General features: G+C 48.5%; 1 protein-coding gene across 1 annotated transcript; it reads right to left on the bottom strand.

Annotated features, from left to right (window-relative positions):
- Positions 1–1,474: 1,474 nt before the first annotated feature.
- On the bottom strand, positions 1,475–11,351 carry LOC136487132 (GDP-mannose 3,5-epimerase 1-like). The gene is made up of 7 exons (XM_066484261.1): positions 11,207–11,351; positions 9,283–9,699; positions 2,875–2,968; positions 2,652–2,781; positions 2,402–2,534; positions 2,095–2,302; positions 1,475–1,876 (listed from the first exon to the last, which is right to left on the bottom strand). Exons 2-7 carry the CDS (start codon positions 9,696–9,698, stop codon positions 1,715–1,717), a joined length of 1,143 nt encoding a protein of 380 aa, XP_066340358.1. The 5' UTR covers position 9,699; positions 11,207–11,351; the 3' UTR covers positions 1,475–1,714.
- Positions 11,352–20,125: the final 8,774 nt, after the last annotated feature.

The raw sequence follows: 20,125 nt of genomic DNA, 5'->3' as shown, positions 1-20,125 counted from the left end.
GTAAATTTCCAGCTGGAACAGTATTTTCTCTCACATAAACCAGCCAGCAGTATTTCTTCACGAACCAGCAACGAAACGAACCAGCCAACCGAACAGGCTGTAAGCTCTGGTGCACATTTCAAGATTATGTCGTTTTGACTTTTTTTGGTACATCCATTTTGCTATGCATCTAAATGATGTATAGCAAAATGGATGTACCAAAAAAGTCAAAGCGACATATAATTTTGTTCGAAAAAATGACTTATAATTTAGAACGGATGGAGTATGTGCTAAAAGTTAACACTATTAGAAAAATGGTCTTAGAGCCAGTAATTAGCTCTTACTATTGCGGGTGCCCTCAGTAATAGAAATATTTGTTTATTAAGTAAAGATCAAAGTTTCAAAGACATAGTACTGTATTTATTATTTATCTTTATCTTTATAAGAAAAAATAGAGTTGTTTCATTAGGAAGTAAAAATAAAAAATAAAAACTCGCAAATGGCACGGGACATCACGAGGGGACGGGGCCACCAGCACTTCCCTGAGACCCCAACGGAACCCAACCTACAAGCGGGAGAAGAAAGAAGGGAAATTAGCGGGAGGAGGAACAAACGGAGAAAAAAATAGACACGGACACAAGACTGGTGTTTAGGTTGGACGAAAAAATAAAAGTGGCATAAATTTTGTCTTTAATATTAGGTCTAGATATAGAAAAATAGCTACATATAAGAGATCTGCCTGGCATATATAAACGGATAGAAAAATAGTTGAAAAAAACTAGTTACAAAAAGCTACAACCCCGGTAAATGCTAAAATGTTAGACCAACAGAAAACAACACTTTTCTGATGGCAATGCAACCAAAATTGGCCGATGTGTCTGCTGCAAGGATATCCTGCATACTGCTGAAGATGAACATCTCTACTGAATGTGTGGCGACTGAGGATCCTACCACATCATTGTATCCTTGCTGTCACGAGCCACGACATGACTCCCAATTACAACATGCTGTCAACATTACTTTCTGTACACGAGGCGAAAGTACGTGTGTGTGTATATCCACAGCCGGTGGCGCGCCGGCGTGCGGCGGTGGGGACGGGACTGGGACTGCTGCGTGCTGGCGCCGACGACCCGTGCCCGCGCGAGCGCTCGTTTCGTTTGGACCATATACCCGAACACGTCGGATACCCAACCAGTTCGCAGGGAATATTACTGGCATCACCACGCACAGCCGTGCGTACAACATGGTCCCGGTGTCAACGCCACTCGTCAGAGAAAACGACGACAGCTCAACCAGCCAGCTAGTGCTACAGTGACGCCTTCCTTCCTTGGCAGTCCCGTCTCCATCGACCTGCAGTGCTATTGTTATGTTACGGGTAGAAGAAATCTGATTTCTGTGGAGCCTTGTCACATTTGGATGCAGAAAAGCTCAACAGAGTAGTACAGAGCAGAGCCATATCATATCAATCTAGGATCATACATACATACTCCACACAGAGTAGAAACAGGGAAAATTTTATTGCCAGCCATGGCCACAGGAGTACAATCAAGGTACAGAAGACATGCAAAAATGAACAAGGTGCATGGCATAAATTAATGGAGCGGTGAATAGATAGAAAAATAGAATGAACCCCCCAAAAAGGGGCCCAACAGTACTTTTGCTGCTACTGTAGTACATATTCTACCGTCCAAACTCTCCAAACAGTATGTCATATCCCACTACGAAGCCTCATCGCTCAGAGCCCCTCCTTGCCGTCGGCGGCACGGAGGGAGCCCAGCTGCACGGGCGCCTGGGTGGACACCACCTTGGACGACCCATAGGCCGCGATGTCGACCCCCTGGGTCTTCTCCTTCTCGATCTGCTCCTTGATCCAGAAGTAGGTGAACCTCAGCCCATCCTGCAAACATTCCAGTTTACAGGACAAGGAATTGTTTAGTGCAAGTTCTAACCAGCCCTGGCATACATTCCTTATGCGTCATTCCACGGGCTTAAATGGTATTATTTACATTTGTTTGTCCCAACACCCTCAACATGGAGATGGAGGGTACTTCACCAGAATAATTTCAATATAAACCAAGATATGTGCTGCAATATCTAGCAAGATGGTGACAATACCTTGAGCTTCATTGTTGGGGCCCAGCCAAGCTTCTCCTTGATAAGGGTGTTGTCAGAGTTGCGCCCACGGACCCCCTCTGGACCAGGGATGTGGTGGATGGGCAGCTTCCTATCCTCAAAGCTCAGCACGATCTCAGCCATCTCGTTCATGCTCACCATCTCATCGCTTCCGATGTTCACTGGCTCGCGGAAGTCTGACTTGGTCAATCTGGACACAACGTGGTACCATACCATGTTAATTCCCCATTGCTACACAGGTAACTGTTTGGTTTGGTGTTTGGATGACATCCAAAGCACACATACATACCTCAGAACACCCTCGACGCACTCGTCGATGAAAGTGAAGGAGCGGGTCTGGAGACCATCGCCCCACATCTCAAACCTCTCCGTGGATGTCTGAGCCTTTCTGCAGAAGGCGGCCGGTGCCTTCTCACGACCACCTGTTAGAATAGAAAGATAACATTTTGATCAAGTTGAATTATCAGTTTATCACCTCACAATCACAAGACAGGTTACTGAATGTATGGCTTCAGTCACTAAAGAACTGGTAGGGTTACCTTTCCATGTCCCAAAAGGGCCGTAAATGTTGTGGAAACGGCCAACGCGACACTCAATACCAAAGTCCTTGGTGTAGTGCTTGCACAGCTCCTCAGTTGCAAGCTTCTCCAAGCCATAGGCGTCTTGAGGCTGAAAGGTAACAGATCCATGTCCAAGGGAATTTAAATGAGTACATGAATATGTCTAACACACAGAAATGTCATTGTATTTCAATAAACACACCTCAGCAGGCCAGGCATCAGATTCCTTCAGGCTCACATTTGTGTCAAGCTGCTTGAACTCAGGGTAAATGCATGCACTTGAGGCATAGAAGAACCTGCCAGACCAAAATGATATAAAATATAAGTGAACATGAATAGATCATGCAGACTTGAGACACCGCACCAAGGAAGACAGATTATTACAGAAAACAGCGACAGTTTTTGATGGATAAGTCTCATGTGTGGCTGGTTTTTGTGGGGCTATGATGCTCACATGGTCATGGTCCTTGTGGCTGTTTTTCTGTTTTTAGGACAGCATCTTAGACTAGAGGACAGCATCTTAGAGGACAGCATCTTAGACTAGAGGACAGCATCTTAGCTAGGACAGCATATTAGCATCTTAGACTAGCATCTTAGGCTAGCATCTTGGCATATGCTTGGCTGGCTAGCAGCCTATAAATATGTAACCCCAACCCCTTGGGTTGGCATGGCATTTGTGTGAGCTTGTGTGAGAAATAGACAAGAAAATTGCCCCAACTCCTAGTGTCATCCTCTCTCGATGAGAGTAAGAATTCTCCTACTACCAAGAGTGAGAATTCAGCGACTAACAAGTGGTATCAGAGCCGTATTATCCTGTAGCCTGAGCATCTCTTGCTCATCTTCTCTCCCAGCCCCACAACAGCCCCAGCTGTTGGCAGCAGCAGCTCCTCCGGCCGCTCCTGTTCACTCCTCTCCCAGCTCGTCTGAAGCAGCCCTCTCCCCACGCAGCAGCCCCCCGGTAGCGCGTCATGTCCGCAGGGCAGTCTCAGCGCTCGGTCGCCTCGAGCACGCGGCGTCGGCAGGAGGCCGAACTTGCCGCGGCAGAGGAACGCGAGCGAGCGGCGGCAGAGACCGCTGCGGCGGCGGCAAGGGCGTCGAGGCTAGCAGCGGCGGAGCTGGCAGCAGCCAGAGCGGAGGCGGAAGCAGCGGCGGCGGCGAATGCAGCGCGTGCGGCGGCGGCGGAGGTCGAGGCTCTGCGCGGCAGCATCGGCAGCTCCATTTCCGCTGACGACACCGCCGACGCGGACCTCGAGCTGCTAGAGAGGGAGGCAGCGCGAGCGCGGGCGGCGCAGTGGACAGCCGCGCACGTCCACGAGCGTGGCGGCAGCCCAGACAGGCGCGGACGCGCCGGTGGCGCCCCTGGAGGAGGCGCGCACGGCGGCGGCGCTCCTGGAGGAGGCGCACGGCGGCGGCGCTCCTGGAGGAGGCGCGCACGGCAACGGTGGCGGACGGGTCGATGGAGAGCGCGGCCTTCACAGGCAGCGTGGCTCTCTCCCCGGATCGGTACCGACGGGTCGATGGAGAGCGCGGCCTTCACAGGCAGCATGGCTCTCTCTCCCCGGATCGGTACCGTGGTTACCACGGGCTCCAGGCTGTTGTCAGGGACGTCGGTCCCGGCGGTGGGTGGCCTACCCTCACCAAGACCAACTACGTCGAGTGGGCTGCGGTGATGAGGGTAAAGCTCCAGGTGCGGCACATGTGGGAGGCAGTCCGGTATGGCGACGTCGACTACGACCTAGATCGACGGGCGCTGGATGCTCTCATCGCTGCAGTCCCGCCCGAGATGCAGTTCTCGCTTACCAGCAAGCGGACTGCCAAGGAGGCTTGGGACGCCATCGCTGCGGCACGCATCGGCAGCGATCGCGCCCGCAAGTCCACACTACAGGCACTTCGCAAGGAGTGGGAGAACCTGGCCTTCAAGCCAGGTGAGGACGTTGATGACTTTGCTCTCCGTCTCAATACTCTGTTGCAGAAGATGGTGCAGTTCGGCGACGACACCTACGGCGAGGAGAGAGCTGTCGAAAAGCTCTTCCGCTGCGTCCCCGAGAAGTACAAGCAGATGGCTCGCTCGATCGAGTCTCTGCTGGATCTCTCCACGATGTCGATCGAGGAGGCGATAGGTCGCCTCAAGGTCGTCGACAGCGATGAGCCACAGTCCCTCTCGGGGCCCATCACCACTGGCGGGAAGCTCCTTCTCACTCGGGAGCAGTGGCTTGCCAGCCAAGGTGACCGGAGGAAGGGGGAGCCTTCTTCCGCGACAGGCGGCCGCAAGCGTGGCAAGCCGCGCAAGGCGCGCAGAGACGCCCAGGCCGGGGCGCGAGGACGTGCCGAGGGTGATGCCCGCGGAGGCGCCCAGGGCGGCGCCGCCGGCAGGCACAAGCCGGCACGAGACGACGCCTGCCGCAACTGCGGCCAGCTTGGCCATTGGGCCAAGGACTGTCGACAGCCACGACGCGGCCAGGCCCACGTCGCACAGGCGGAGGAGGAGCCGGCTCTGTTCATGGCACATGCCAGCATCGAGCTACCTCCAGCGGCACCGGCTGCAGCGGCTCTCCTCCACCTTGACGAGCCAAAAGCACACGCCCTCCTCGGTGACAGCTCCGGCAACGACAAGACTGACGGGTGGTACCTCGACACCGGCGCCACCCATCACATGACCGGTCGACGGGAGTTCTTCACCGAGCTTGACTCTAGCGTCCGAGGCTCCGTCAAGTTTGGGGATGCCTCCGGCGTGGAGATCAAGGGCGTCGGCTCTATCATCTTCACCGCCGTGTCTGGTGAGCACAGGCTGCTCACCGGAGTCTACTACATCCCCGCGTTGAGGAACTCCATCATCAGCTTGGGACAGCTGGATGAGAACGGTTCGCGCGTGGTGGTTGAGGACGGAGTCATGAGGATTTGGGATCGTCGTCGTCGCCTTCTTGCCAAGGTATCCAGAAGCGCAAATCGACTCTACGTCCTTAACGTGCAGGTGGCACAACCCCTCTGTCTCGCTGCTCGTCGGGACGACGAGGCGTGGCAGTGGCACGAGCGTTTCGGGCACCTTCACTTTGAGGCCCTGAAGCGGCTCAGTGCCACGGAGATGGTGCGAGGCCTGCCGTGCCTCGACCATGTGGAGCAGCTCTGCGACGTCTGCGTGTTGACGAAGCAGAGGCGACTCCCCTTTCCCCAGCAGGCGAGCTTTCGAGCCAAGGAGAGGCTCGAGCTCGTGCACGGGGACTTGTGTGGCCCGGTGACACCGGCCACACCGGGAGGACGACGCTACTTCCTGCTGCTCGTCGACGACCTCTCCCGCTACATGTGGGTGATGGTCCTCGGCAGCAAGGGAGAGGCTGCGGACGCCATCAGACGCGCGCAGGCTTCTGCGGAGGCGGAGTGCGGCCGCAAGCTGCGCGTGCTGCGCACCGACAACGGCGGCGAATTCACGGCGGCTGAATTCGCGTCGTACTGCGCTGACGAGGGCATTCAGCGCCACTACTCCGCGCCGTACAGCCCGCAGCAGAACGGCGTCGTCGAGCGGCGCAACCAGACGGTTGTGGGGATGGCTCGGGCCCTCCTCAAGCAGAGGGGGATGCCGGCTGTCTTCTGGGGAGAGGCGGTGGTGACGGCCGTCTACATCCTCAACCGCTCGCCTACCAAGGCGCTCGACGGCAGGACGCCGTACGAGGCTTGGCATGGGCGCAAGCCGGCGGTCTCCCACTTGCGGGTCTTCGGCTGCCTCGCGTTCGCCAAGGAGCTTGGCCACATCAGCAAGCTCGACGACAGGAGCACTCCGGGAGTGTTCATCGGCTACGCGGAGGGCTCGAAGGCCTACCGCATCCTCGACCCGAAGACACAGCGTGTGCGCACGGCGCGCGACGTTGTGTTCGACGAAGGGCGAGGATGGGCGTGGGACAAGGCGGTGGACGATGGCTCGGCTCCGACTTACGACGACTTCACTGTCGAGTACGTCCACTTCGAGGGAGCTGGGGGAGTAGGCAGCTCTTCTTCGGCGAGCGCGTCTACCCCAGTCCCCGAGCCTCCACCGACCCCGGCGCCTGCTACTCCGACAGCTCCACGCTCTCCAGCCAGGACATCGGCTGCGATGAGTTCTTCGCCGGCTTCACCACAGCCGGCAACGCCACGCACTCCAGCACCGACAGGCACCTCTCCGGGCACGTCTACTCCAACACCAGCTCGTGTCGAGCACAGCCCGGTTGAGCTCGCTACTCCGCTCTCTCACGACGAGGAGCGCATCGACGCGTACCACGACGGCGAGCCGTTGCGGTACCGTACGATGGAGAACCTTCTCGGCGACCAGTTGGTGCCGGGACTGGTGCCTCATGACCTGGAGGACCTGGAGGCGCAGTTGCACCTTGCGTGTGACGACGGCGAGCCTCGGTCGTTCGCAGAGGCCGAGAGACACGCGGCATGGCGCGCCGCGATGCAGTTGGAGATGGATGCGGTTGAGAAGAACCGCACCTGGGAGCTTGCTGACCTTCCTCGTGGTCATCGCGCGATCACCCTTAAGTGGGTGTACAAGCTGAAGAGGGATGAAGCCGGTGCCATCGTCAAGCACAAGGCTCGCTTGGTGGCACGAGGTTTCGTGCAGCAGGAGGGGGTCGACTTCGACGACGCCTTTGCTCCCGTGGCACGGATGGAGTCCGTGCGACTCCTCCTTGCGCTAGCTGCCCAGGAGGGCTGGCGTGTTCATCACATGGACGTCAAGTCGGCGTTCCTTAACGGCGACTTGAAGGAGGAGGTCTACGTGCACCAGCCGCCGGGATTTGCGATCCCCGGCAAGGAGGGCAAGGTGCTCCGCCTGCGCAAGGCCCTCTATGGCTTGCGGCAGGCACCGAGGGCGTGGAATGCCAAGCTGGATTCCACGCTAAAGGGGATGGGCTTCGAGCAAAGCCCGCACGAGGCGGCCATCTACCGACGGGGCAATGGAGGTAATGCCCTGCTGGTGGGTGTCTACGTCGACGACTTGGTGATCACCGGCACCAAGGATGCGGAGGTGGCGGCATTCAAGGAAGAGATGAAGGCCACCTTCCAGATGAGTGACCTGGGGCCTCTCTCCTTCTACCTGGGAATCGAGGTACACCAGGATGACTCTGGGATCACGCTTCGACAGACCGCCTACGCCAAGCGCGTCGTTGAGCTAGCTGGGCTCACCGACTGCAACCCAGCTCTCACTCCGATGGAGGAGAGGCTGAAGCTGAGCCGCGACAGCACGACAGAGGAGGTGGACGCTACGCAGTACCGGCGTCTTGTGGGGAGCCTTCGCTACCTCGCCCACACACGGCCGGACTTGGCATTCTCCGTCGGCTACGTTAGTCGGTTCATGCAGCGACCGACGACGGAGCACCAGCAGGCTGTGAAGAGGATCATCCGCTACGTTGCGGGGACTCTCGACCACGGCCTCTACTACCCGAGGTGCCCTGGGGCGGCACACTTCGTCGGGTACAGCGACAGCGACCACGCCGGCGACATCGACACCAGCAAGAGCACGAGCGGGATCCTCTTCTTCCTCGGCAAGTGCCTCGTTAGCTGGCAGTCGGTCAAGCAGCAGGTGGTGGCCCTGTCCAGCTGCGAGGCCGAGTACATAGCGGCCTCCACCGCCTCGACTCAGGCGCTCTGGCTCGCTCGACTGCTTGGTGATCTCCTCGGCAGAGACACTAGAGCGGTGGAGCTCAGGGTGGACAGCAAGTCCGCTCTGGCCCTGGCAAAGAACCCCGTGTTCCACGAACGCAGCAAGCACATCCGGGTGAGGTACCACTTCATCCGAGGCTGTTTGGAGGAAGGGAGCATCAAGGCGAGCTACATCAACACCAAGGACCAGCTTGCGGACCTGCTCACCAAGCCCCTTGGGAGGATCAAGTTCCTTGAGCTCTGCTCCAGGACCGGGATGGTTCAACTCTCCCACAAGACGACGCACAAGACTTAGGGGGAGAATGATGGATAAGTCTCATGTGTGGCTGGTCTTTGTGGGGCTATGATGCTCACATGGTCATGGTCCTTGTGGCTGTTTTTCTGTTTTTAGGACAGCATCTTAGACTAGAGGACAGCATCTTAGAGGACAGCATCTTAGACTAGAGGACAGCATCTTAGCTAGGACAGCATATTAGCATCTTAGACTAGCATCTTGACATATGCTTGGCTGGCTAGCAGCCTATAAATATGTAACCTCAACCCCTTGGGTTGGCATGGCATTTGTGTGAGCTTGTGTGAGAAATAGACAAGAAAATTGCCCCAACTCCTAGTGTCATCCTCTCTCGATGAGAGTAAGAATTCTCCTACTACCAAGAGTGAGAATTCAGCGACTAACAGTTTTAATATCAGAATGACCAGCTTGTTTTCCTTAAGGCTCAGTTAGGTTAATGTCAGTATCAACTTGACTACATACAGATCTGGATTGAATAGTATTGGAAAATCCAGCTGCCCAAACAGTATCCTGACCCCTGAGCTTCACAAAGACTAACATGCATAATAAAGGTTCTTTATATGTAGCAGCCAGGTTCTTTGAAAACTCTAATCAAACAACATCAACTAGATTACATGTGGAAGTTAAGATTTAATTATAGAGGAGATCACAGCATTCACCAGCCAGTAAGAAAATGAAGTGGCATACCTCTTCACACCATTGATACGTGCAGCCTCCAGCATGTTGAAACTGATCATGGTGTTGTTGTACATGATCACGGAGTGATTCGACTGGATGAACCCCATGCCACCCATATCAGCAGCAAGATTAAAGACATGGTCGACACCTTTGGTGACCTTCAGACAGTTGTCCATGACCCTGAGATCAACAAGGTGGAACTCATGGCAGAACATGTCTTCAGTCATGTGCTCATTCTTCTTCCAGTCAGAGGCAATGATGTAGTGGCCCTCGCTCTTCAGACGGCGAGCAATGTGGGATCCAATGAAACCACCAGCCCCAGTAATAGAAATCCTCAGCTTCTCACTTGGCCAATAGGGCTCCCTCTCCAGCTCAGCATAGGTGTACTCGCCATAAGCGGTGACGGTCTTCTCGCCGCTCCCCATTCTGTCATTTAACGACATTTGAAGTAACACAATCAGTATATAAAATAGTTGATTGCATAAGAACTAATCCATTTATCTATTTAATATGGATGGACATAAACGTATAATTGAGATGGCAAGGAACTGCATGGATGCAATGGCCAAAAGAAGTTAAATGATTAAAGAGAATACTTTTTTATAAAAAAATGATTGAAGAGAATAGTTGGTGGGAAGAGAAACAGTAATATGGTACAAACTGCTGAATCGTACACATCAATTGCTAAAGCTCAGCTCATGAATCACACATCAATTGCTAGAGTCCAGCTCATGAATCATCAACATATAGTCAATGTGTAGCATATATTTAATAAAAACAAAACAAGATGATACCGAATTATCAGCCAATCATGGGTTAAGGGAATCTTTACAGCAAGTCGTGTATGCTGGTGGCAAATAAATATGGGCATGGCATCACGGAATCTGAACGCGCATACTGTAGTATTTATATAAGCTTCTTAGTAACTCAGAGTACCGTTGTAGATCCGGTTGACTTAAACAGAGCACAAAGCTCATTAATAATCCCAAGCATTATACAAGGCTATGAGTACGTGCAAATCAAATCTAAACAATCAAATTCTAAGCCTCTTACTTTCACCATTGACAGTAGCAGAGTAGCAATTCCAACCATTTCATCATGATAAAAAGGAGAGAAAGAAACAGAGAACAGAGTTCATTATCATAATAACTAGACATGACAGGAGGTTATGACTTATGAGCGTAGATGAGCGGAATTCTAAGCCTTGTACCTCTAACTAATGTCGGCTATATGAGAGTCGCACTTGCCAGTTTCCACAATTGAGTGATTCACATGTAAAAGTACAGAAACCAAGCTGTAGAAAACCCCTGAATTTCAACTTTTACAAGAAGAAGAACCGTGCCTGAATCATGTATCTGTGCAGACAGCTACCCAGCCGCACCAAAACTACAGTGGGACATGAGAATCGGATCTTGGCAACCCATGGCGGCGGAAAGTCAACCACCATCCCCAAATCGAAGCAAAGAGGCTGCAGTGCACCACGGATTTCACAGCAAAACAGGCAAGCACAATAATCCTAGGATTCCCAAGGCAAGTAGGAGAAGATGAAGATGAACCAAGGCATCCCAGGTTGTTGCCAAGTGTTCCTCCACGGGAGTCGGGACGGCTGCGTGGGAATGGACGGATTAACGAAGCTACTACGGAAAAATCCTAAAAGATCCCCGCCTTTTCCGACACAGCCGAGGCTAAAACCTGCATGCGTGGACTCAGTTCAGCCGAAAGACACATCCGCATCGTGCATGCAAGGGGAGCGGCGCCATTGCACGCCGCCCTGTACGGGGTACCCGGAGGCCGGAGCTGTTGCCGCGCGGAGCCGAGAACCCAGAACCAAAGCCAGCCAGCCAGCCAGCCAGCCACCGGGACGAGCTGGCGTGACGGAGCAAGGAAAGTACATAACAGAAGGAGATCTCGGCAGGGGATTCGGCGGGCTTACCTCTGCTCTGTCGGGCGAAGGAGGGAGGAAGACGAGACGACCAAGACGCGGGGGAGAGGATAGGAGACGGAACGATCTCCAGTGGTGCACGGGTGCTTCTCCGAAGGCTGTTTGTTTATTTATAGAGAGAACGGTCACAGGGCCACGGGATTGGGGTAACTGAACTTTTTGTTGGCAAGGAAAAGCGCGACGAGATTGTGATGCCAAAGGTTTGACAGATTTTTTTTTTTTTTGGTCCCTTCTGCAAAAAAGAATCTTTTTAGTTCGTTCCTGCCAAGTGCCAACATTTCCCCTTTTTTTCACGGTCACTGTGATACTATCAGTTATCAGGCACGTTTATTACGTGTAGTATATACCACAAAGTATATCTATACTGTTGTTAGTATAATGTTCAGATTAAGGACATTCATGCAGTAGTTGTGCCAATGAAAAAATACCAAGCTGCAGTGCATAATATAGAAAGTTTAGGGATTCAAAAATGCATTTTAAGAGTTAATGGACCCAAATAACACCCCTTCAAAAATTAATAGACCTATGGTGTATTTTACTCTTCTTTTAACTTCCTTTCTTCTATTACGCCGTCGTCATCACTTTCCAATCAAGAAATTCTTGTTTTTTCTATGTTTACCACTAGCAATAACCAATAAGCTCAAAGTGTTTTCTGTTTGTATCCCCAACTATAGTATTTTAGTTTTAGAACGTTGAGACTTTTTTTCAACATATGAGACAATCTATGTTTTAAGGGTAAATTTACTGTAGAAAATCCTTCAATGTTGATATTTGCTCATCGACATTACTTATTATTGTCTTTGTTAGAGGCACTGTTTGTCTAAACGGCTGTTTAGCCCGTTTACACACCGTTAAAACGCTACACAGTGGTACACAATTTCTGTTTAATCGGTTGTTTTGACCGTTTAAACGGCCGTTTTCCCCGTTTAAACACCCGTCTTGCCTGAATAATGGGCTAAACGGTAGGTGACCGACTGTTTACCATTTAGCGTTTAGGATAACACTGGTTAGAGGATATCATTTAATTATGGCAATTAGCTCTTAGACAGTCTAGCTATTAAAATAATAGTTTCTAGAAGTAGAGGGGAAAGAGAAGTTAAAAGTAACCTTTATGTCCTAGCTATTCTACCAAACCCTTAATACTTGTCTAAAAAATCATAACTTTTACATATGAAGGTGAATGAAGACTAATTTTATATAAAAATTGTAGAGCACAACAAGATCTACAACTTTGTAATTGACAAGACTTTTATTTAAAGTTATTTAGAGTACATTCCTTTTAACTTATTCGAGTTTGAAATTTAAAATTTAAAATTTTGGAAGACATAGTCTATACAATAGTTGTCAATGCGATCTATAACATCAATGGCATTCAAAAATTATAATTTTTGAATTTAAAATGTGAGATTATAAAAAGATTTTTTGGTGCTTTCAATAATTTGAAATAAAAAAACTTGTCAACTCAACGTTGTAGATCTATAATTTTGCTATAAAGTTTGTCTTCGTCCAGTTTCATATGCAAAAGTTTTGATCTCCAAATATTGTTGTCCTCTATTCCTGATTTCTCATTAACTAACGGTGGAGAGCAGGATTGACTCTCTAGAGTATGCACGAGATATAGAAAAAGTTGTTGAAGGGTGGAAAGATATAGGGAGCGACTTTTATATTCAAATGATTCTCTAAATGATGGTTTAATGAGTGAGTCTAAGAAAGGCTCTTGGAGATGCGTAATAGTATAGGATCTCTGGTACGCCTCGAGAGAGAGAGTGAATAGGCCTAAAAAAATTCAACTCAAACCGAAATCAAATTCACCCGCGACATTGCCGCTCTCTAAGAAAGGCTCTTGGAGATGCGTAATAGTGTAGGATCTTTGGTACACCTAGAGGGGGTGAATATACCTGTAAAAATTCAACTTAAACTGAAGTCAAATTCACCCACGGCACTGCCGCACCTACAGGAGAGATTAGTTTACAGTTCAAAAACTATCCAATGAAATTTAGATCGAGTAAATTTCTTAGCTTTCTGCAATGTAGTAGATCATAGATCGACAGCTGAAAGTGGTGGAAACACCACACACAAGTAGATCGTCCTCAAACTCTAGAAATCACCTCAAACACAATATGCCATGCAAGTAATATAAATCAAGCACAAGTGACACAATGATTTATCCCGTGGTTCAGTTCGCGCATCGAGGCTTGCCTACCTCCATGTTGTTAAGGTTAGCCACTAAGGCTTAGAGCTTTCCAGTCCTTTCTCGTTCTCAAGTTAAGAGACTTAACTCTTGAGATGAGGGGTGAGTTTACTAGCTTCAAGAGATGGTTACAAACCTCCCAGGACTGCTACACAAGTTGGCAAGCTCCATGGGTGATGCTCTAGTCGGCTAGAAGCCAAGCTCCAAGAGTAACAAATACAACCGTCGACCAAAACGTGAACCAAGTGCTCTTTAGAATTTGGAAATCAATGGAGTTGCTCTCTAATCAAGTTTTGAACCATTTTCCCCTCAAGGATTGATGGAGAAATCAATGGCGAGACGAAACCCGTGGCCTCGGGGTCGAGCGAGACAGAGCCCGTGACCTCAGGGTCGGGCAAGGCAGATCTCGTGACCAAGGGGTCCGGTAAGCCAAATCCCGCACCTAAGGGGTCGAGCAAGGCGGATCCCATGACCCTAGGGTCAGGTGAGGTGGATCACACGACCAAGGGGTCAGGTGAGCTGGATCCCGCACCCAAGGGGTTGGGCGAGGTGGATCCCGCAACCTTGGTGTTGGGCGAGGTGGATCCCACGTGACCAAGGGGTCGGGCGAGCCTCTCTTCAAGTGTGACAGTGCCGCACCGCGCAAGACAGCAAAGGTAATAGTAAAGTGTAGACTGTCTTGGCTATGAATCTGAGGATGCTTGTGGTTGTTTGAACACTTAGTAGCACATATTGGTTTAAGCATTTTATCTCCCTTTATAGTACAGCTTTTCCTATATTCAAATTCAAGATATAAAAGAATCTTAAACCTCGTTTGAGTTTGAAGCCATCTACATTTATAATTGGGGGCTCCTCCATTTCGTGTAGCATACTCGAATATAAATTTTCTGCTTGTCATCTCAATAAATCTCATTAGTTCTCTAATTGTGTGGTCATTGTCACCAAAACCCATAATTAGGGCTTGATTGCACTTTCAATCTCCCCCTTTTGGTGATTGATGACAACACAATTAGAGCTTACAAAAGATATAAAATAAATACTGAGATTTTCGAGCCATGGCTGTAGAGCCTCCCCTAAGTATGTAGTAGAGAATTGAATTATCAAATTAGCATAAGAAGCCAAGATTCACATTTTAGTAAAAGTGATGGGCTCCCCCTACATCCATGCTCCTATGGGGTGCTGCATACCGTGTCAGGTATGTAAAATGTGATGCAAATGACAGTTTATGCACACATGTGCTTGCTGCTATGCAGTAGTGCTGCACCTGACTATATGAGCAAGATAGAGTCAAGCACCACATAGCTAGCTCAGACAAAAAGATATGCAACCTAGCACAATAAGATGACTTCTAATCCACACAACGATACATGTCCATATCCGATACACAAAGAGCCAAATAGTAGCATTATTTTACAATTTAGAGTTTTGAGCGACTCTCAAACTTTCCACCTAGTGAAGACTAACACTCATTGAATAGGACATGAAGCGCAGCTGCTGCGAAAAATTGTTGAATTATCTAATTTTCCCTCTAATTTTCTCCCCCTTTGGCATAAAGCACCAAAAAGAGAAGAAAAAAAAGAAAGATCAACACTTACTCGTCATCTCCCTGGATGTCCGTCCAATCAATATCATCACCTCCTGCAGCAGTCCTAGCACCACCATCACAATCATCGTCGTCGGAGTCAATACATGCACAGCCCTGATGGTGAGTAGTGGCGGTGTAGCGAGTGGAACGAGTGGAACGCCTCGGCTCCTATCTTTGACGATATCCCTCTAGGGTCTCATCCCAATCTGCTGCTCATCCCTGCTCCTCCTCCTCATCCTCATTATCCTCGTCATCTGAATCTGTGTCGGAGAGACTCAGAATGTCATACCATGGAGGAGGTGGAATAAGAGGAAGTGGTGGAAGGTCCTGTCCACGCTGCTAACGCTGCTCAAGCTGTGTCTCATACGCTCTATTAGCTGCATAGGTGCACTTGCCAAAGATTGCCTTCAACCACTTGCCAAGCTTCTTCATCTTGTCTCCTCTGTGAGACCTAGAGCAGGAAGATTTAGGGATGTCTATATGAGCATGAGAGCTTCCCGCTCCCTGAGTAGCTACAGCTAGCTGGGTCTTCTCAATTTTATAGACGGTGTGCATTTCATCCTTTGAAAAATAAAATCCAGTGACCCTCTCAATCATGAACACGAGGTAAGGGGCATAGGGCAGCCCCCTCCTCCCATCCTTTTCTACAAATCTCAACTCAGTCCATATGAAACTAGGGACATTGAACCTGTCCCCACCTGGAGCAAATCTAGCCAACATATTTCTCACATAGCCATTAATATCTAAGGCTGCTCCATCCTTTGGTTGATGGTGTTCCTGATGAGGTTGTTGAGGATGTAATAGAAGCTATGTAGACCACTCCTCTTGCCATCTGCAATCCTTCTATCTCTCCACATGTAACTTATGTCATGGATCTCAGCTCAAGGCTCATCATGAATGTAAGTGTAACCTCTATGCTCCTCCCCAAAGCTAAGAATCCGACTAAAAGTGATAAAGTCAACTCGGTAGTGCCTACCATCAGTCATCCAGTGAATCTCGTCAAAGGTCTGGCCATAGAAGTATGTGGCATGAAACTGTGCAAGGACCTCCTCATTCCAGTTATACTGGAAACCCATGATGTCTAAAACTAGAACATGTCACAAATTTTGATTGCCTTGTCAAACTCAGGCTCCTCCTTTTCCTGCATCTCATCCCAATCAATGTACTGCATCTTGATGATTTTGGTTTTCTTGGATGCAATAATGGCAGTGGCATAAAAGTTGGAATGAAACTCATTCCAAAATCTATAATCAATGCCCAAATCCTTGCGCACTGCATAGGGATTGATCCCATTTGCCTCTTCAACCAGCTTTTAACTTTTGGAATAGTTGACAACTACATGCTAATAGGAGTCATCTGGAGGTCTTATTATGATCTCACCCTCAAAATCTCTCATGTATCTGCCATCAAACTCAGAGAGATGTTGTGGGGTGTCAGGAATGGCATCAGTGGTATGACCTATCATCTCCAGCCTCTCCTTATCTTCAATGTATTGCTCGCGCCTCCCCCTATCACCAAGTCCCCTTAGAGCTGCACTACTGCCTGCTGTTGTTGACCTCCCTCGACTATGGCAAGGTGGATCCTTGTCTCTTTGCTCATTCATCTTCCTTTTTCTCCTTCTGTCATTATCTCCATGCTCCATCTTCTCAAACATGGAATGGAGAGGAGAGGGAAGAAATTGCTCGGGCTAGGGGCAGTAGCAGTCATCAATGATGTTGAGGGATGACTGGTAGCTACCACGGCACTACCAGAGACTGGCAATGTGCGGCCAAGCGACGGCGCGGGCGTGAGCAGAGAGAGAGGCATGGGCGTCGGCGTCGAGGGGAAGAGAGAGGGAATGAAGTTACTACGAACTTGAGGATAAGAGGAAGAATAAATGGGCCTCGTAGTAAAATAGTTTGGGCTAAATCTCAATTGAGATTCAAAGTGCAGCACTACCGCATGCCTAGTCCAGCACTGCCGCATAGCGACACTGCCGCACGGCAGGCGCAACACTGCCGCATTCCCCAAAACAGTGGGAGTTAGCTATAATCTATATGACTCTCTCTGTATAAGATATGGGCACATATCACCTATATACCATGACTAGAAACAAACAATCAATATAGACCTTGATCATGATACATAAGTTGCCTTTTATAAATCATTTTCATGCATAATATAAAAATTTTTAACTCTTTTGCCTAGATACTAGTTTATCAAACAGAGGCATGCTAAAATTCAAACCACGTTATGAGAATCAAGTATATTTAGCTCACTACGCAAAGCATAAAACCTTGACTCATCGAGGGGCTTTGTGAAGATATCGGCTAGTTGCATTTCGGTGCTCACATGGTGAATTTCGATATCTCCTTTAGTTTCATGGTCTCTCAAGAAATGATGATGTATGTCTATGTGCTTGGTTCTAGAGTGGCTTACAGGATTGTTTACAAGCTTTATGGCACTTTCGTTGTCACACAAGAGTGGGATTTTAGTGAAGTGACATCTGAAATATTGAAGGGTTTGCCTTATCCAAAGTACTTGAGCACAACATGCATCGGCTACAACATACCTGGCCTCAGTGGTAGAAAGGGCTACACAATTTTGCTTTTTAGAACTCTAAGACACTAGGGATCATCCAAGGAATTAACATGTCCTCAAAGTGCTTTTTCAATCTACTTTACAACCGGCGTAATCGGAATCCGAATACCCAAGTAGATCAAACTTAGAGCCCTTAGGATACCACAAACCAAGGTTAGGAGTGTATACTAAATATCTCAAGATTCTTTTAATGGTCACCAAGTGGCACTCTTTTAGGTTAGCTTAAAATCTAGCACACATGCACCTGCTAAGCATAATATTGGGCCTAGATGCACACAGATAAAGTAGAGAGCCGATCATATAACGATATACCTTAGTATCCATGGTTTTTCCTTCAATGTTGAGATCAAGATGTCCATTGGTTGGCATGGGAGTTTTGATAGACTTGGCATTCACCATGTCAAACTTCTTGAGCATATCATGGGTGTACTTCATTTGACTAATAAAAGTTCTATCATTCACTTGCTTGATTTGAAATCCGATGAAGAACTTTAACTCACCCATCATGGACATCTCAAATCTCTTTGTCATGATCCTACTAAATTCCTCACAAAAAGTATGATTAGTCCTACCAAATATTATGTCATTGACATATATTTGGCACACAAATATATCTTTACCAACTTTGTGAGTGAAAAGGGTAGGGTCGGCTTTGCCTATTTCAAAGCCTTGTTTAAGCAAGAATTCTTTAAGACATTCATACCATGCTCTTGGTGCTTGCTTAAGCCCATAGAGCACCTTTTGGAGTTTGTAGATGTGGTTAGGGAACTTATGATCTTCAAAGCCTGGTGGTTGCTCAACATAGACAAGTTCTTGAATAGGACCATTGAGAAATGCACTCTTCACATCCATTTGATATAGCTTGAAGTTGCGATGAGCGGCATAGGCTAAAAGCATTCGAATTGCTTCAAGTCTTGCCACCAGTGCATATGTTTCTTCAAAGTCCAAGCCCTGTACTTGAGTGAAACCTTGAGCAACCAACCTTGTCTTGTTCCTTGTCACCACTCTATTTTCATCTTGCTTGTTGCGGAAGACCCACTTGGTGCCAATGATATTGGTGTTGGGTCTCTCCACCAAGGTCCATACTTGATTTCGTTCAAAATTGTTGAGCTCATCTTGCATGGCCATCACCCAATCCTGATCACCAAGTGCTTGCTCAACCTTAAGAGGTTCTAAAGAGAAAACAAATGAGTAATATTGGCAAAAGTTTGCTAAATGTGAACGAGTTGTTACCTCTTTTCGAAGACTCCCAAGGATGTTGTCAATGGGATGATCCTGTTGTATTGTTTTCCTTAGCCTTGGATGATCAATGGCCTTTTGTCCATATTCTAGATCTTCATTATCTTCTTGCTCAAATATGGGTTATAGGTTCTGTCCTTGAATCGAAGTTGGACTTGCTGATGCTGCTGTTAGAGGGAGTGCAACACTGCCGCTCTTATATGTGGCACTGCCGCTCTACTGATTTGCAGCAGGGGTTGGCTCCCCCTCAGCATCAGGTATGTCAGTGGAACTTTGTTCATTAGTAGCTTGAGGAACCTCCACTTCAGTGACTTCATCTTCTTGTGGTCTTATATCACCAATAGCCAATTGCTTGATTGCTTCACATGGTGGATTCTTCTTTCCTACAACACTTGAATCAACTTGCTCCACTTGAGAGCCATTAGATTCATCAACTTTAGGTGCAAACTTAGAGATTTTGGATTTCTTATTAAGTATGAAACACTTGCACCCAAACACTCTAAAGTAAGACACCTTAGGCTTCTTATCAGTTAGAAGCTCATATGAAGTTTTCTTAAACTTCTTGTGTAGGTAGAGGCAGTTGATGGCATGGCAAGCGGTGTTGATGGCGTCACACCAAAAGATGTCTAGCATCTTGTACTCATCTAGCATTGTCCTTGCCATGTCAATGAGTGTATGGTTCTTCCTCTCTATTACACCATTTTGTTGAGGGGTGTATGGAGTTGAAAACTCATGCTTGATGCCCTCTTCATCAAGAAACTCCTCAACTAGAGTATTCTTGAATTTAGTCCCATTGTCGCTTCTCATTTTCTTGATGGGGAGACCGAACTCCTTTTGAGCTCTTCTAACAAAAGTCTTCACTGTGTCTCTAACTTGACACTTATCAAACAAGAAAAATATCCAAGTGAAACTGGAATAATCATCAACAATAACAAGGCCATATTTGTTACCCCCGATACTTAGGTAGGCGACTGGTCCAAAGAGATGCATGTGTATGAGCTCCAATGGTTGCGTCATGGTCATGATGCTCTTTGGTGGGTGAGGTACGCCAACTTGCTTTCTGGTTTGACAAGCGCTACATCTCCTATCTTTCTCAAAGTGAACATTTGTTAGCCCAAAAATGTGTTCATCTTTTAGAAGTTTGGCCAAGTTCCTCATCCCAACATGGGCTAGTCGGCGATGCCAAAGCCAACCCATGCTAGATTTTACCACTAAACAAGTCTCAAGCTTAGCTTTACTTTTGTTGAAATCAACTAAGTAAAGCTTATTCTTTAATTGACTCATAAAGACAATAGAGGAATCCTCCATTCTAAAG

This window comes from Miscanthus floridulus, chromosome 1 (assembly GCF_019320115.1).
Source record: "Miscanthus floridulus cultivar M001 chromosome 1, ASM1932011v1, whole genome shotgun sequence".
Lineage (NCBI taxonomy): Eukaryota > Viridiplantae > Streptophyta > Magnoliopsida > Poales > Poaceae > Miscanthus > Miscanthus floridulus.
This window is presented reverse-complemented; position numbering and strand designations above follow the sequence as displayed.

Coding starts and splice junctions, on each gene's coding strand:
- LOC136487132 (XM_066484261.1), bottom strand. CDS start 9,698: ATGGGGAGCGGCGAGAAGACCGTCACCGCTTATGGCGAGTACACCTAT. Junction 2,303..2,401: donor TGCGTCGAGGGTGTTCTGAG/GTATGTATGTGT, acceptor CGTTGTGTCCAG/ATTGACCAAGTCAGACTTCC. Junction 1,877..2,094: donor CCCCAACAATGAAGCTCAAG/GTATTGTCACCA, acceptor GAATGTTTGCAG/GATGGGCTGAGGTTCACCTA.